The sequence below is a fragment of the Heloderma suspectum genome, chromosome 6 (assembly GCF_057233095.1).
Source record: "Heloderma suspectum isolate Gila_16-S chromosome 6, 16-S_ref, whole genome shotgun sequence".
In the NCBI taxonomy this organism is placed as follows: domain Eukaryota; kingdom Metazoa; phylum Chordata; class Lepidosauria; order Squamata; family Helodermatidae; genus Heloderma; species Heloderma suspectum.
Window position 1 is genome coordinate 71,734,876 of NC_139463.1, and position 18,442 is coordinate 71,753,317.

General features: G+C 47.0%; 1 protein-coding gene across 1 annotated transcript; it reads left to right on the forward strand.

Annotated features, from left to right (window-relative positions):
* The first annotated feature begins 4,636 nt into the window (after positions 1 to 4,636).
* Positions 4,637 to 17,012, forward strand: SNF8 (SNF8 subunit of ESCRT-II). The gene is made up of 8 exons (XM_084804824.1): positions 4,637 to 4,814; positions 5,993 to 6,043; positions 7,314 to 7,452; positions 8,894 to 8,998; positions 9,743 to 9,815; positions 12,501 to 12,642; positions 14,427 to 14,501; positions 16,797 to 17,012. The coding sequence occupies exons 1-8, from the start codon at positions 4,761 to 4,763 to the stop codon at positions 16,932 to 16,934; spliced, it is 777 nt and encodes a 258-aa protein (XP_084660950.1). The 5' UTR covers positions 4,637 to 4,760; the 3' UTR covers positions 16,935 to 17,012.
* The last annotated feature ends 1,430 nt before the right edge of the window (positions 17,013 to 18,442 follow it).

Below are 18,442 nucleotides of genomic sequence, written 5' to 3' on the forward strand. Positions count from 1 at the left end.
GTCTACTCTAAGTAGGACTGTAGTTGGATTCGACCCATACTAATTCACTCCACAAAGGCTTGATGAAATACGAAGGCTTTCATCTCAACATGGGAGAGTCAGGATTTGACGGGATTTCCCAGAAAGGGAACTCGGGAATTGGAATAGTGTTACTGTGAAGGCAAGAACTGACTGCCTGGATATAGTCATGTCACATTCACTTAGCCTAATCTGGAGCAGGAAGGATAAAAATAACCTCATCCTTTACTGTAAGTCCCTTGAAAGCCTTGGGATAAGGTAGAAAAGAAATCTAAGGGTGCAGTCCTTTGCATGTTTAAACGAGTGAAAGTCCTACAACTCCCAGCATTCCCCAGCTAGCATGGCTGGCTGGGGAATGCTGGGAGTTGTAGGACTTTTTTCCTGTCTAAATATGTATAGGATTGTGCCTTAAATCGGATAAGTAGGCAAATGCTAAGTACACAGAAAATGGGAACTGGATGTATTAAAAAGTTACAGCTGAGGAGGCAAGTTATTTTTGCCACCACCCCAGGAGTCTTGGGGCCCATCTACATGGGAGGTTTTCTCTGATGCTGCTGTGGCTTAAAGTCATTAGGCACACATGATGTCATGGCCAATCCACAGCCAACCCACTGCATCTCTCTTGAAAAGCCGCATTTTCTGAAAGTCCTTTTACTCTGTATTTTTTACTTAAAGCGGCTCCCAGGCGGTTCCCCTGCAGTATGCGCCGTCCCTCTGCCTTAAATCTTGGGCATGCCTCTGTGACATGGCTGTGATCTGGCAGTGAGGTGGTCAAGGGGTGGGGCCTCCCCCTCCCCCTTCAGTCTTTTCCCCCATTTGCAGTAGGGCTGCTTTCACAGTAAGTAGCCTCCTTTTCCCATTCATAATATCAGTAGCCCTGTTCCATTCACAATAGTGGAGTAGCCAGTTTATATGTTGTTCACAATAAAGAATATACAGAGCAGAAGGACAAAGGGTGGGCAGCCGCTATTTCACTGCGGTGATACACCTGCAACTTCACAGTCGCCACAATACACCTACGGAATAGACAGAGGAGGGAGGAGAAAGGGCGGCCAGCTGCTATTTTGCAGTGGCGATACACCTGCAACTTCGCAGTCACACAATACACCTGCAACTAAGGAATACACAGATGGCAAGGAGAAGGGGTGGCCAGTACACCAAGGGAGCAGTATGGCCAGTTCAGCACAATTCCCAATCATGGAATCGTGCTGGGTCGCCCCTTCAGAGTAATGCAGCAGTTTGCTTTTTCCATTCCCAAACAGGAGCCTCTGATTCATTCATGTCTCCCCTGCAGAATAGGCCCCTGTGTGTGTGAGTTTCCTGAATGTTTGTGGGGAGGAGGAGGAGGAGGAGGAGGCTTAGTTGCATTTAGGGAAGTGGAGGCAGCAGCAGCAGTAGCCCCCACTGCTGACCCCAGAACACTAGCGGAGGGAGGCAATTCCAGCCCCTTCCCTCCCTGCAGGACTGAGGTGCCTCCTGTCTACATGCCTGTCAGTCTGTCCCTGGGCTTCAGTATTGCTGTTCGCAGTTGGTGGACACAGAGGTGTAGGGTTAACTATCCAACATTACTCATCTCTTCCATTACACTTCCTTGAGCAGTGGAGCATAGAGAGGGGTGGGAACAAGCCTCTCTCATTGGCTGAGCAGCATTTATGGGGCTGATGACGTTCACTTCTACTAGCAGGACTCCGCCCATCCAACCACAAAGTAAGGCAGATTAAAGTGCAGTTTGACCCGTGAAAAGCAGGTTATAGGGTTGTGTTTACTCCACATTTTTTTGCTTCATGTGCTCCTGATGGACCAAAGCCACTTTCATGAAAATCCGCATTCACATTCATTGCCATGGAGATCTGGCCCAGCTTGCTCCTTTCCCGGTCACTCTTTCTACTGGTTCCAGTCCTCAGCTTTAATTTTCCTAGTGAAGGAAGAGTCATAAAGCACACAGGGCAGTAATGAGGCCCGGCTCTTTCATTCTTCCACTGTAGATGGAGGAGAAAAGGGAAGAAGCACACGCACACTCCCACAGAAGCTTTGGCAGCAACAAAGTGAACTTCTCTACTCCAAGGCTGCATGCAAGAGAACTGGGGTGTATGCTGAGCGTTGAGTCCAGGGATGCTTCCAGATGGAAGGCCTGTAGAGCTACCAATCCGAAACTATTCCGTCTTTTTCTCCTCAACAGCTTTTCCACGGTAAGAAGACAGAAGAAGCAGTGGGAAAACACGGCAGGGTTACAAGTGGAAGTACAATGTGAACATCTGGACCTGCTCTAAAATTCTGTGAATGAGGCAGGCCACAGCGTGATGGAAGCAATGTGATTGGAACCCGTTGTTCCTCACCGCCACCACGCCTAATTTGTTGAGGCTGTTGAGTGATTTTAAGTTAAACAACGTGCCACTAGAGGGCAATATAACAGCACGTTTAACCCACTTGCCATATCCACACACAACACAACTCCCTTACAGCAGAACCCAAAGTATGTTCACGCGGAAGTAATTCTTACTCAGATCAAGGGGACTTATTCCTTAGCAAGGCTACAATCCCAGACACACTTAGCTGGGAAGAAGTCCCATGGGATTTACTTCTGAGGAGACATGTATAGGGTTGCACTATTAGTGGGTTGGATCCAGATTTAGTCATACTTAGAGTAGGCCCATTGAAATCAATGGGACAAGTAAGGCACGACTAACTTAAGTCCCATTGATTTCATGGATCTCTTATAACTTCATGCTGCTCACTGCTCCTTCACTTACATATCAAAGTTCAAACTCAAAAGTTGCAGAGAAGCAAAGTTAGTGTCACTGCCATCCCCGAGGCATCTTCCCAAGTGAGTAACACGCACATGGTGTGAAAAATTATTGCATGAGGTGAACCTTTGGATCTTGGCTCCTTGAAAGTACCACAAAGATCTTAGTAGCTTTCCAGAGTCCCCCCCCCCCAAGTTTCTAGTTTTCGAGAGTTTCTCTAGTTTTCTAGAGTTTTGTTGTGACAAAAGCAATGACGAATCTAGTGGTATCTTAGTGTTCATCTTGAAGGTGCCACGAATTTATTTATTTATTTATTAAATTTATTAATCGCCCATCTGACTGGTCACCCAGCCACTCTGGGCGATGTACAACCCCCATAAAACAATTTAAAACAATAAAATTTTACCATAATTTTTTTTTTTTTTAAATACCCTAACCCACCCCAAATGCCTGCCTGAACAACCACGTTTTTAATGCACGACGGAAGCTCATTAAAGAGGGGGCATGACGGAGTTCCCTAGGGAGGGAGTTCCACAGAGTGGGGGCCACCACAGAAAAGGCCCTCTCCCTCGTCCCCACCAGTCTAGCTGTCCTGGCTGATGGGACAGAGAGAAGGCCATCTGAGGCTGATCTTGTTAAGCGGCCTGTCTGGTGTTGCTGGAGGCGCTCCTTAAGATAGGCTGGGCCGGAACCATATAGGGTTTTAAAGGTCAAAACCAACACCTTGATCTTAGTAAAGTCTTCTAGAGTCCCCCCCCCCAAGTTTCTCTAGTTTTGTAGTTTCTCTAGTTTTCTAGAGTTTTGTTGTGACAAAAGCAATGGCGAATCTAGTGGTATCTTAGTGTTCATCTTGAAGGTGCCACGAATTTATTTATTTATTTATTAAATTTATTAATCGCCCATCTGACTGGTCACCCAGCCACTCTGGGCGATGTACAACCCCCATAAAACAATTTAAAACAATAAAATTTTACCATAATTTTTTTTTTTTTAAATACCCTAACCCACCCCAAATGCCTGCCTGAACAACCACGTTTTTAATGCACGACGGAAGCTCATTAAAGAGGGGGCATGACGGAGTTCCCTAGGGAGGGAGTTCCACAGAGTGGGGGCCACCACAGAGAAGGCCCTCTCCCTCGTCCCCACCAGTCTAGCTGTCCTGGCTGATGGGACAGAGAGAAGGCCATCTGAGGCTGATCTTGTTAAGCGGCCTGTCTGGTGTTGCTGGAGGCGCTCCTTAAGATAGGCTGGGCCGGAACCATATAGGGTTTTAAAGGTCAAAACCAACACCTTGATCTTAGTAAAGTCTTCTAGAGTCCCCCCCCCCAAAGTTTCTCTAGTTTTGTAGTTTCTCTAGTTTTCTAGAGTTTTGTTGTGACAAAAGCAATGGCGAATCTAGTGGTAGTATCTTAGCGTTCGTCTTGAAGGTGCCACGAAGATCTTAGTAGAGTTTTCTTTTCCTTCTCTCTCCCCCAGTGGAGGCTGGTGGTTCTGATTTCGGTGGGGCTGTGTATCCATTCTGGGCTTCAGTCGGAACCAGCCAGAACCCTACAGGAGCTATCCAAGGTGTTGACCCTAATTTGGGAATAGGTTTCAGCACCTTGGACATCTCCTTTAGAGTTCTGGCTGGTCCTGGCTGAACCCCAGGATGGATGCACAGGCACAGCCCCACCGAAATCGGAGCCACCAGCCTCCACTGCTCTCCCCACTATAAGATGCCCTCCCCCAGGTAAGTCATAAAGCAGGGTGGGGGAGCACCCTCCCCCCTCTCTACTCCGAGGTAGCCAACTGAGCCCCTTGGCGGGGTAGTGGCGATGGAGCAGGAGGAGGTGGAGAAAGGCATCCACCCCACCTCCTTCCTGTCGCATGCTGATGACGTGCTGGTGGGGAGGCTTTCTGGGGGGAGGCTTCTCCTCCTCCTCCTCCTCCTCCTCCTCGTCCCCCAGACCCCTCCCGACCCGGCAGCGCCTCCCTCCTCCTTCCCCACCGCGCGCAAAGATGCACCGCCGCGGGGTGGGCGCGGGCGCCATCGCCAAAAAGAAGCTGGCCGAGGTGAGCGTGGCGCCTTCTTCCCTCAGCCGCTCCTGCGCTCCTTCCCACTCTCTCTTCCTTCCCCTCCGGCCTGTGCAGGAGGAGGGCTTCGTGGCGCCGGCTGGACGCTTGCCTGGCAGCCGCCTCCTGTCTCTCGGAAGCCCGCCCGTCCTCAGCCCCCGAGCGCGGGGAGGGCAGGGATGCGAGGCGGCGGTGACTCAGCTTCAAGACTGCGGGAAGGCCCTTTGCACACGTGCGGAGGCACTCTTCCATACCAACAATAGTACAGAGCCTCGCGGCATCTTTATTTGGGGCGCAATCCTGTGTATGTTCAGGCAGAGAAAAAAGCCCTACAACTCCCAGCATTCCCCAGCCACCATAGCTGGCTGGGGAATGTTGGGAGTTGTAGGACTTTTTTTCTGTCTGAACATGCATAGGATTGCGCCTTTATTCTGTTAGTCTTTAAGGTGCCACAAGACTCTTTGTTGTTTCTGCTGAAATAGACTAACGCAACTATCCTTTGGGAATTGTAACAGTACTACTATTTATCCTGCATTCCTGAGGGTCGCTGCTCTGCCTTTTGCTGCTGAACTCAGTTTGGTTTTCCTCCCCCCACCCAGAAGTTGATCATTTTGCATTGTTTCTTACTTGCTCCCGCAAAATGCTGGCACCCACCTTTTTCTCCGTCCCACTTCTTTTGTCTGATGAGTGCTCCCACCCTAGAAGAACCAACAGGGAGCTGGACACCATTTAGTTTCCAAACTTCTGTGCTGGAGCTTCTGCAATGGGTGCACCCTTCAACCTGGAAAGCCTTACTTGGTTGAAAGGAAAAAAATCCCCAGAACCCTGTCATAAAAACACCACAGCCATCTTGGACAGCATTGGAGTGTGACGTTGTGGCCAGAACACACTATTATCCAGAAAACTAACACAATATTAAAAGATCTTAAGTTGCTGTCTAAATGTATGCAGATGGGGAACTCGTTGAGCTTCAAGAGGTGGGGAGTTCTGCAGCTTTGGTACTACAACTGAGAAGACTGAATTTTGGGTGCTTGCCAAAAAGACCTCCTGTGGACAAAGCACCCTTGACAAGGCCTCCTGTGATGGCCTTAGAAATAAGGCACACATATCCTGGAGAAAAATACGGCTTTGATGTACTGCATGACTTACAAAAATTCAACAACCTTTTTTCTTTGTAGGCCAAATACAAGGAACGTGGGACAGTTTTAGCTGAAGATCAATTAGCCCAGGTGAGTCAGGGAAACGCCTAGGTTTGCTCTTAGAGTTGGACGGGTGACTGTAGAAGACTCTTCTTCCATGAGCCGTTAGCCCAGGCTTCTACACATGATGCATGATTAACCTGCGGAATCCATCGTCACAGGATGTTGTGATTGTCAGGGGCCTCAGCAGCTTGGGAAAAAGATTACAAGTACTGGTGGTATAGGATAATAAATTCAGGCTTATGATCTTCTGGGAACAACTGGTCATGGTCAATAAATAGCAAGCTGAGATAGATGGTCTGTTGGGTTTAATCCAACATTAGCGGGCAACCTATTAGGAAGGCAAAACTGGCATGAAAGAGCTTTGTCATAAATCGTTTCTCCATGGAAATGGCCTCAGAGAGTTGTCCCATGTGCAAGTATGCTAGAGCAGTGGTTTTCAAAGTGGGATGCGCGCACCCCAGGGGGTGTGCAAGACAATCCATTGAGGTGCACGAGCCACCTGATAATTGAGCAGCTTCCCGCTGCCCCGACAAGCTGCCATTGTGTGCAACGATGGCAGTGGCAGCAGGATGGGACGGGAGCCGAGAAGGAAGCCCTGTGGCATTTCTCTCTCAGCTCCAATCCTATCCTGCCTCTGCTGCGGCCCCTGAGAGCAACTGTGCCAGTTTCTGCAAGGCACAGCAGAGGAAGGCACAGTTGCTTGCTCAGTGTGGCACTGGAGTAGCCGAAGGAGAGCGGGGAAGGAGATTAACTCTTCCCACTCTCCTTTGGTGGAACGAAGCTGAGAAGAAAGTGCGTGCTATGACAGCCAAGTATTGAAATAAAATGAACTTAGAACCAGACCTTCAGATCGCTGTATCACAAAATGTTAAACTAAGATTTTCAAAAAATGAAGCCTATCCAATCACAGTGCTCTCAATAAAAAATATTATTAACAATAATATTTTTAGTGAGAGCACAAAGGTTTTTTGTACTGTTAATAAATAAAATAAAATAAAAAAATTAAAAATATTGTTTATTTCTTTTTTATCTCCTTTTTAATTTCTATTTTTGTGTATGTTTTATAATGTACATAATTTATTAGTACATAGTACATGTATATACTTTATAAATAAATATACATATATTGCGGGTGCATGCTCAAAAAACCTTTACTGATAGGGGGGCACGATCAAAAAGGTTTAGAGACCACTGTGCTAGAAGTCTCAAAGCTGTTGTCCGTGGAGAGCTTGACTGGTATTTCAAACCAGTCAAGTTGAATCTGTTTCTCTTTTGTCTTCCTTGGCTTCATTTACAGATGTCCAAGCAGCTGGACACATTTAAAACTAACCTGGAAGAGTTTGCCAGTAAACACAAACAAGAGATCCGCAAAAATCCCCAGTTCAGGGTCCAGTTCCAGGACATGTGTGCAACGATCGGTGTGGATCCACTAGCCTGTAAGAAATGGGGGAAGTGGACATTGAGTGGGGGGGAAGGGGAGGAGGAGGAGGGAAGAGTTCTACACCCACTCTGCCTGTTTTATTTTCTCCTTTGGAGCTTCTATCAGATCTTCTGGGTTCCCATTAAAAAGCAGGGGGCGGGGAGAAAAAAGGAGTAGCATTGTTTCCCAAATAGCTAGTCATAGGACCACTGCAATCTGCTTTATACTGAGTCAGGCTTTTGGTCCATCTAGCCCAGTATTGTCGACCCTGACTGGCAGCAGCTATCCAGATTTCCAGGCAGGACATTTTCTAGCCCTACTTGGAGATACCTGGGACCTTCTGCATGGAAAGCAGGTGCTCTGCCGCTAAGCTCTGCCCCCTCCTGCAAATTCATCCCTCAGTTAAAAGTAGTTATTGCAATATATAAGTTGTGAGTCCTCTGAGCAGGGGCCCTCTCAGCCCAAAGGTTGTGTCTACTCTGTGCTTTAAATAAATAAAATGCCTGTGCCAAGGTAATATGAATCCCGCAAAGTGAAAGGCTGAATTCTGCAACCTGCATAAATTATATACATTTTATAATGTGTATACATTTAGGACATAATCCATCCTAGCGTGGGCTCAGTGCCTATGTGGGGAAGGATTGGCACCTCAGTAGAGACGTGTTGTGCTCCCTCCACTCCCACTGGTGCATGCATCCAGTCTATTATTGGAAGCGGGGGGTGGGGGTGGTCCCCTTATCCCCATTCAGTTGTCTCTTCTCTTGCTCAGATGCGAGTTTTGTTTAATTTACACCCAGCAAAAAGCAGAGTGTGATGAGCAGCGAGAGGTGCCCATGGACCTCTCTGCAAATGCAAGATCACTGCAGAGCAGACTTGTAAATAAGCTCATGAAAGTTACTATCCTGCAAAGTTTTTAACTAGCCTGCTAAAAGGCTAATGTCCTATATTTCCATGCTGGCCTCAAAAGGAGGGGAAGCAGGCTGGTGGAGGCAGGACGGAGTTTGGGGGAGGGCTTCCCTTTCTTCACAGCCAGCACAGAAACCGAGTGGATTGGCAAAGGAGAGATGGAGAACTCAGTCCTGCCACCAGCTCTATTACTCACCTACATTAAATTCCTTGCCACGTGTGGCAACCAAGCACACTCTTAGATACAAGGCTGCCCTAGAGGGAAGCTAAAGATCATGGGTGGGGAAGGAGAAGGAGAAGGAGAAGGAGCAGCACTGGAGAGGGAAGACCTTGTGCTATGACTGTTGAAAGTCAGTCAGAGCCTTCCTTTTGGATTCTCATACTCCGTAAACGTGAGGACGAGGAGAGTTCGTTTTTTAAAAAAAACAACCAAAAAAGAATCCAGACTTTCAAAACTGGGTCCTTGTGAGTCTTAAGAAAATGCATAGCCCTGCTGTGCTAATGTCGTTGTTAATATATTTGTGCCTACCTTTTTACTCTCTCTTCCGTAGCTGGCAAAGGATTCTGGTCTGAAATGCTGGGTGTTGGAGATTTTTACTATGAGCTTGGTGTGCAGATTATTGAAGTCTGTCTGGCTCTGAAGCACAGAAATGGAGGTGAGGGCAGCATCCAGTAACTCACCTGCCCAGGGGTGTGTGAATGTGTTTTGCAGTTCTCCTTTATGCATGCCTTCTGCTTTCCACCTTGATTGTCAGTACATGCAAGCTTTCTAGCCAGTCCATGCAAGCTTTCTTGGTGCAGTCTCCCAGGTACATTAACAGCATAGTCCTGTGCATCTCTACTTAGAAGTAAGCCCCGTTGAATTCAGTGGGTCTTACTTCATGGTAAGTGGGCATAGAATTGCAGCCTATGACTGCCCTGTCCTAAGCACTCTTACTACAGAGTAAGCTGCATTTGAGTTCAGTGGGGCTTGCTTCTGAGTGACTTCAGGGAGACTTACTCCCAAGTACATGGGAGGATATACAGCCTAAATTAGTTGTACTTCATGCCCACTTAATCAATGGGGCTTAAGTCATGACTAATCTGCCCTGTTGATTTCAATGGGGCCTGTGTGCAACGAAGTTCCATGCTCAGTGCAATACTACGCATCTTTACTCGGAAGTAAGTCCCACTGTGTTCAGTGGTACTTGCTCCCAGATAAATATGCATAGGATTGCAGCCTGATTGTGCAATCCTATACATGTCTCCTCTGAAGTAAGCCCCACTGAGTTCAGTGGGACTTACACACAGGTGACATGTGTGTAGGATTGGGGCTGTCATCTGCTAACATGGGTTGGATCCAAACTTCTCATGTATATGTGTGTGCATAAACATATCTCCTGTTTCCTCCCTCCCACTAGGATTAATAACACTGGAGGAACTCCACCAGCAAGTGCTGAAAGGAAGAGGAAAATTTGCTCAAGACGTCAGCCAGTAAGCACTGTGTTCAAGAGTGTGTGGGGTCTGGGGAAAAAAATACAGAATCCCATTGCAAGTGAAAGAAATTATGCAAATCAAGTGGATTTGATTTGCATAATTACTTGTGGCTGCAGAATTTTCATTGGCGGGGTGTAGGATGGTGGAGGGTAAAGCAGGGTTTCACACTTGGGGGTGGGTGGGGTGGAATTCAGTCAGTTACGCCAATTAGGCACAAGGTTTACCTTGCATATGTTGTGTCTTCTGCTTCGAGGGGCTGTTTTATGGCCGAGACAGACAGGTCAGGGAAGGAGGGATGTCTCTCAAGCTAGCAGCTGCGTAAGCAGGACAAGTAGGCAGAGGGTTAGTAGCCACAGAGAAGAGAGAGGTGATGGGGGCCACGTACGTTGCTTAAATTCTAGGACTTTTCAGATGTTACTTCGAGTGCAGCTCAAGGAGGGAGGGATTGTGCCTGCTGGCACAGGCCTATACACGTGCAGCATAATGTCTGAAAGATCCTGGTGTGTACCGCTACATACGTATAGGCTGTGTCCGTGTGATCAGGGATCCTGCCTATTCAAGGTCCCTCAGTGCCCATAGAGAGCCCATAGAGGTAATGGTGCCCTTAGGGTTGGACTTTGGGGCAGAAGCCCAGGGCCCCACTGAGTAGAATCAGGAGGAGGGCCCCCACACACAGCAGGGCTGTCTCACCACGTTTTGCATTGAGTGAAGTAATGCTCATTACTGTCTAAAGAGCCTCTTCCTCACAAGACGATTAAGTCCAGAGTCTAAAATTACTGAACTGTACCACTGCACGGAGGCTTTTCCCAGGGGCGGCCCTAGACCAGCTGCCAGCAACTGGCACCCCAGGTGAACCATGTAATTGGTGCCCCCACCCCCAAACCCCAAGGGCAGATTGAGGCTGAGGTTTTTGGTAAACTGGGAAACATGTTGCCCCTGTTTTCCATTTAATGTTTTTAAGGGCGCAATCTTATGCATGTTTAGACAGAAGAAAGTCCTAAAACTCCCAGGATTCCCCAGCCAGCTATGCTGGGAGTTGTAGGACTTTCTTCTGTCTAAATATGCATAGGATTGCGCCTAAGTATATTTGTTTAAACAGCCATAAATCTTCGGTTTGTCCGTCCATCCAACCAATGTTTCTGAGATCAGATAAAACAGAGACACAACAGTTTCATTTGTATTTTTTCCCTTGAATTTGGCACCCCACTTAACTCGGTGCCCTATGCGCTCACCTAATTCGCCTATATGGACGAGCCACCCCTGGCTTTTCCAGATGTTGTACCGAAAGAGGGTGGAACCAGCAGGCACTATTCCGCTCTCTCTTCTATGTGAGTTCAGAATAATATCTAAACTGCTGCCTCTTCACAACTGGAACTCTTGCCTAATTCCTCTCTGAGCTGCCTAGCCATTCCCTGCCACTGCTCAGGTATTTCTGATCCTCTTTTTCTGCAGTTATTTTTCTGCAGTCAAGTAGTTTGGTTGGGGGATGGTGAGAATGAAGCAGAGATGCTCGGAACACTGAATTCTGCCCCAATAACTTATTTTTCCAGCCGCATGAAGAAATTAGATATGGAAACCCCTGGAACAGAGGGAGGGAGAACAAAGTGTGTTGGGGGAGGGTGCAGGGGGGTTGGCAAGATGGATAGAAAGCCACTATGGAAGCTCAGGGCCCTTTCAGGAGCTGTTTGTGATACTGAATGGGGCTTTGCTGTTCCAAGAGGACAAAGTCAAAACTCCCACTAGGAGCATCTGTACACCAGCCTAAAATCCTGCATTTAAAACGGGGCTTTCTGCTTCTGCTTTAAATGTGGGCTCACAACGGACTCCCTTTACACACACTTCCTTTTTCCCCTCCCCTTTCTCCCTCCTTCTCTTTATCTGAGTCTTCCATATGTTTCATTGGTTTCACTCCTCTTCTGGTCACTTTTCCTCTTTTCACAGAGGGAACTCAAGCGGAGCACAAGCAGTGTAATTTGATAGGTCATTATGTCGGATCTCTTTAAAAATGGAACAAAGGTCATTTAGTGCAGGATTTGCCCTGGAGGTTCACGACGTCATCTAAAGGGCCCACAAACTTCCGTGAGCGAGCAGTCTCAATAGCAGGATAAAAGCTCCGTGTGAAGGAGCCCTAGATGTATCTGAAGCTCTTGAGAGCACCTAAAGCAGCTCTTTGGATCCTGGACCTATCAGGGCTTGGGTGTGATCTGCATTGAAAGTATTACATTTCTGGGTCGAGATGAGCCAGTTTCTGCAAATATATATATCATGCAGACATGATACAGATGAAGGAAATGAATATGATTCCTTTGATGTCGCATAATATAACCTGTGGTTTTTACTATTTGGCACAACTTGTTCTGCTTCTGCTTGCCGTAGGGAAGGCAAGGAGCTACACAGGGCCCTGGAGTTCACCCCAAGACCCCGGGCAATCTATTCAGCCACCTTCTGAGATCTCAGCTGGTGTTGTGCACACAGGGTTTCAAACACAGTGTGTGTGTTTTAAGCAAAAGTTGTGATTCTCAGGAGCTCAATTCTGTACCCAGTGCTAGTTTCTGTAGCTTATTTTTGTTTCTGAAGAATCACAGCATACACATGCTGCCTTGGATGTAGCAGAAAATTCCTTGGTGATCACCCGTGGCCTGACACGACTTGTAGCCTCATTCTTCTTCCTTTGACTCCCAGGGATGATCTCATCCGAGCGATTAAGAAGCTGAAAGTTCTAGGAAATGGCTTCGGGATCCTTCCTGTTGGCGGGACGTACCTGATCCAGTCTGTGCCAGCTGAACTGAACATGGATCACACAGTTGTGATACAGCTCACTGAGGTGCCTGTGCCGGGAGAGAGAGAAACTGAACCTCAGGCTGTCTCTTTTTCCTTAGCTGTTCTTGGGAAGTCTTTCCTTGTTTAGACATGTTAAATATATAGTGTTCAGCCCCCTTTCTTTTTTTAATTTTTTACTCAAATGTAAGTGCATGGGAAGTCTGTTCTGAATCAGGACCACAATGCGCAGGGAGGGAAGGTTTAATTCTTCCCTTCTCGGTCATGATCCCCCAAAACCACTGCTATGGCAGTTACTAATAGTAAACTGCCATGCAGGGTGGGGGGTGGGAGGGGTAATTTCCCATTGAAATTAATGGGACCTATGATAGGTAAATGCTGAACGGGATGACATCAAGTTGTGCATTTCTTCGTTAAGACACTACCAGTAAGACTACAGTCTGAAGCAGCTTTCTCACCACAACTCCATTGTGGGTGGGGAGTTACATATGAGTCTTCTTTGTCAGGGAGAAATTAGGCTGAGCAGAACTGGGCTTTGTCCAGGACTCATACATACCTCTCCCTGTGCCACCCCTAATGTGGTTGCAATAACAGGGTGGGTCTGTGCCTGGGGGGTGGAGGTGTTCTTAAATATACATGACTGGGCTGTTGTCTATTTGCATATAACAACAACCAAGAGTATGGGTTGAGTATGAGTTGTCTTTGAATCATGGGTTGTTGTTGAATCGTGGGTTGTCCTTACGTGCAAACTCGGCACTGTGGTTTAACTATGGGTTCTTAACCACAAACAACACAGGAAGAGAACCCATGGTTTGTTGCTGGGTTGTGAACTCTGGCTTGTTCATGGTTAACAACCCATATTTAAAGCATAGTGCAGGGTTCGCACGTAACAACAGCCCACGATTCAATGACAACCTACGATTCAGTGACAACACATACTCAACTCATAAGCTGGGTTGTCATTATGTGTGAACCAGCGCTACACTTTCCTCCAGGGAGGAAAGACCCCCTGGTTTATATTTATTTTATTTATTCAGTTTATGAGTCACCCTGTAGCCATAGAGGGGTGCCATATGTAATAGAAACAAACCTAATAAAACCCATAATAAAAAACTAGCCACAAGAATAATTTTAAAATGTTTTTTTAAAAGAGAGATAAATATCAAAGTAGCTAAAACATGGAAAAGGGAATTTAAAGCACGGTTTTAAACATCTCATTAAAAAGCAGCAGCTACACATGTAAAAGGCCTGGGAGGATCAAGAGGTCTTTGCCTGGTGTCAGAAAGCTGACAAAGTAGGAGCCGGACGGACCTCTCTAGGAAGGACATCCCACAATATCGGGGCTACAACAGAAAAGCCCTGTCCAACTCGCCCCTGTTTGATGAGCAGTCATCACAAAAACAGAGAGATGTCCTTGTTGCCTACCGCAAGCCATTAGAAAGCATGGTTATGCGAGCAGAGTGGAAACTCCCCACAAGGCATGCATGAAAGCCTGCCTTTTTGCGTATATAAACAGACACAGCTGCCTTCTGTGGAGGCAGGCCGTGGGTCTGTCTAACCTGGGACTGTCTCCTCTGGCTAGCATCATCTCGCCAAGGCTGAAGCCCTTTCTAAGCTTGGTTCTTAATCAGAGATGTTGGGGCACGGGCCTGATTCTTTATGCATGCAGAGCAAATGCTCTGCCACTGAGCGGTGGGCCCTTGCCTACAAAACAGCATGCATGAAATGTCGCCTTCGTTCATTTTAGCCCTGGTCAGATTTTTCTGATCACCCCATTTCAGTGTTTCTGAACAGCCGTTGAAATCGTCTGCTGTTTGTTCTCTGTTTCAGAAAAAGGGCTATGTGACCATCAGCGAAATCAAGTCCAGTTTAAAGTGGGAGACAGAACGAGCCAAGCAGGTGCTGGTATGTAAAACAATGACTACATAGAGCAAGAAAGAGGAGCCCAAATTTGGCAGCCAGGAAACTCAAATACTGCATTGGAAATATAACTTATGCGGATGTACGCATACCTCTTTTATTTCAGCTGTAAAATCCGGTAGAGGTGTTTGTTTTTCCGGAGGGTGAGGTGGGCACTGTGTATGGGTGATGAAGGGACATAAAGGGTAATGGTGAAATACATGTGTGGATTGCAAAGCTATGATTGATGGATGGATTGGTGGATGGATGGTCTTCTTCACAAAATTGCCCAGGGTAGCCTCCCACTCCCTTTTTATTGGCTATGTGTAAGGCCATTCCAATGCCAGTGTGATAGCTGACCAACTTTAATCCTCTGCTTTTCTCTGGGCGCCTGTTTGCACCACTAGTTACCTTGGAATAACTCCCCCAAAACTCCTGTAAACCTTTGATTTGTTAATCGGGTGGAGATAGAAAGGTTTCCCCAATGCACTTTGCATTGCAGAATTTATACAGACCTACAACAAAGTCCTTCCATGACATTGTTGTTTTCTGACACCGGCACCATGTCCCCAAATTCCAGCCTCTTACCACATACTGTTTTCTTGGGAGCGGGTAACAATGTGGGGCATAAAATATCCCCAGAATCTATTAATTTTGCCATTGGGGAGTCTTTCTGTCCCCCAAAGGTGCAGTGTCCCTATGGGTTTTTCCCAAAGAAAACTGGTCTTGGGAAGCAGGTTTAAATATACCGGGTGTCAGTCGGCTGATACAAATTATAGGATGTCATTGGGGAACACTTAGTTCACCAGAGTCAGATTTCTTATGGGGTTGGCGAAATACCCCACAAGACCAAAAATGTGAGTTCTTAGTAATACTAGTGTTTTATCTAAAGTTTTACCTTGAAAGTTATGATACTTTTCCAATATTTTGACTTCTGACACCACAGACCCATTTCTCATTGTGGGGCATTTTACCATCCCAGGATACATTGGCTTGTGGTAGCAAAACGCCCCCACAGAAACATTTATGTATATGTTTATGTATGTTGGATGAGGGTTTAAATCCCATTGCTTAAATTTATGAGAGAGAACATAAGCAGGGCCTGAGTTGTGGCCTCTCATGCTGGGAGGAGTTTACTATTCTGCAAAGCGACCCTGGAATGATGCTAACGTAATGGGCGAAGGGTACATGTGTGTCGCTGCTGGCCCCATCGACTCTCTTGTCTGTATAGACAGGGGCTGTCTCTGCAGGCCAAGAACCTGTAAGATAAAACAGATGGCTCCTGTTTGTGCAAAGAATCCTGGAGAACAGCTCTGCTCTTAAAAGTTGCCCACCGCTCTGAAGATTGTAGCTGTTTGCTGATAGCAGAACAGCAGCTGCAGTCCCAGTAGTGAAGAAACTTAATATCTGTTTCTGGCCCAGCATGAGAGGAACAGAGTAAATGTGGCCACCACGTCCTGGCAGATCTGAGACACAGGCTAGCAGGACAAAGAAATGGACTGCATTCTCTGTGTCCCCGTGTAAGGCAAATGTGAAAGGGACTTGTGCCCATTTTCTTCGGCAACTTGTGTCTCAGCCTCACCACTTTGCCTTGTTTTGGGGGGGCGGTTTGGGGGTAATGTTGTGTTGCAGTAGCAGCAAAGTGTTCTCTGCCTGAATTCCCTTTAGGTGTAGCAAGTGTGTAGGGCATACTCCCACATAAGCATGCATAGGAATCCAGCTTTAGGAAGAAGGGAGACGGATGAAGTCAGGTAGGGTGTGTGTGTGTGTGGGGGGGTGATACTTTTGCAAGTGGCTGCAATACATTCTGTGCCTTAGTTTGCCCTTCTGTTAAATGGGTTTCTGTTGCAGCAGAAAAAGGTGGGTTCAAATAAGTGCTTTTGGGTGCTCACTCTACCTGCCTCTAACTCTGGCTAATGTTAACTGCCCTCCTAACAGGGCATCAGCCAACACTGAGCACTACTGAGAAATCTCTCTCTCTCTCTCTGGTCGCCTTATGTCAGATGGTGAGAGGACCTGGAAGCAAACTGCCAAAGATGACCTCAGTGTGCAGGCATGTTGGAATAGGAGTTGGTGCTCCTTCAAGTATTTGGGTCCAAAGCTGCGAGCCCTCTCATACAACTAGATCATGGTCCATTCATATTGCAATAATCTTATATTTAGATTTGTATCCCACCCAATTTCAGAAGGCTCCAGTGTTCTTTCTCTTGATGGCAAATGGCCACATGTGTAGAGTCCTTCATGTGTCGGCCACTTGTGATAACCTTCTTCCGTCCAATAACGTTTTGTGGCTTTTTACAGGATCACTTGCTGAAAGAGGGCATGGCCTGGCTTGATACCCAAGCCCCAACAGAACCACAGTACTGGCTACCTGCCCTTTTCACAGAGCTTTACTCTCAGGAAATCACACCAGAAGAAGCAAAGGAAGCTTTACCTTGATGACCAAGAAGAGGACTTGAATGATCTGAACATCTTCAGTAAATGGAGTGGCACATGATAAAGTTGTATGGTATCTATTGCCTTTGAACTGTTTTTTCCAAATGTCTTTATAAGTAAATGTCTGCAGAACCAAACACTTCCAGTAGGCACATTCAACACTGAATGTGAGGCTTCTGCCAAATGGAACACGCCTCTGATTTCATTAGCAAGTTTCTAGTCCTCATGACTGTGGAGGAAAATGTCTGGAAAAGTGTGGAAGATTCCCCCACCCTCCACCCCAGAAGACTTGGAACATGGGTGGGAACTTTTTCCGGTCCAGGGGCCAGAGTACCCCCCCACACACACACACACAAACCAATCCAGTGGGCCAGATAATATTACGGGGGCAAGCACCTCCTGAAACCTCACCCCCTCCATGGATGTCATCTGCCTCAGCCATTTTGCCTTTCTCTGCACAGATACTGGCATGGAGCTCTGTGTCACTCTGCACAGAGAAAAGGACTTGGCCAGTGCTTGGAGGAGTGATGGGAATCCCTGCTGTTATCTCCAATCAGTGATTGGAAATAACAAAGGGGTTCCTCTCCCCATGGAGAGTGGGGTGGGGCCTGGGAGGGAAGCCTCCATGTGCTGTTTCCAATCCCTGCCTTAGGAAATGCAGAGGACTTCAGGTGAGGAGTGAAGCCAGATGAGTTGTGTTGTATGTTTCTCTCCCATCCAATCATAGCCTAGCTCACCCATTTCCTAATTTCATGATTGTTAAGTAAGATATGTATACGTGATTCAGTTTTGTGTATGTAAGACCCCTTCAGCAATAAGGATTCCATGCATATCTCATGACGAGGGATCTCCCTTTTGGATGGTGAATCAGCCAAATTTCTTCACTGTTCCTTACTGGGAATTTTGCCATTATTCCTATACTCACATATCCCAGTACGTGGGGGAAATCTTGTTCAATGTCATTAGTGTTTCTTAGAAAGCCAAGTTTTTAGTCCTGTGAAAACAGGGCTTTAAAATGTATGGGTAACACCTGGCTTAATCTCAGCATTTCTCATGGTTAAAGCTTGAAACAGAGCTTGAAAATACAGCTCAGGCTATCTTCACAGCCCTACAGATCTTGTGGGTGAGAGAGAAGAAAACCATGTTTTCTTGGATTGAATTGGAGGGGTGTGGCCTGAGTACTCCCAGCAGCTGACTGGGCGGGAAGCTTCAGTCTGTTTCCCGCCTCCCAGCTGAGCAGAGCAGAGCAGAGCAAGCTGCTCCAGCTGGTCCAGGGACTACAGAAGCAGGCAAGCTCCCAGAGAGCGAGCGAACAGAGCGAGCGAACAGGGGGAGCAAACAGGAGTTGGCCAGGGGAGTTGCAGTGGTTGAAGAGACAAAGGAGACAAAGGAGACAGAGGCTAAGAGGTAAGTGGGTTGCAGGAAGCCCAGGGCGCTGCCCTTTATCCTTCTGACTGGCTGTGAGCTCACCAGGAGCTTCTGAGAGCTCCAACTGAATTGGAGGGGTGTGG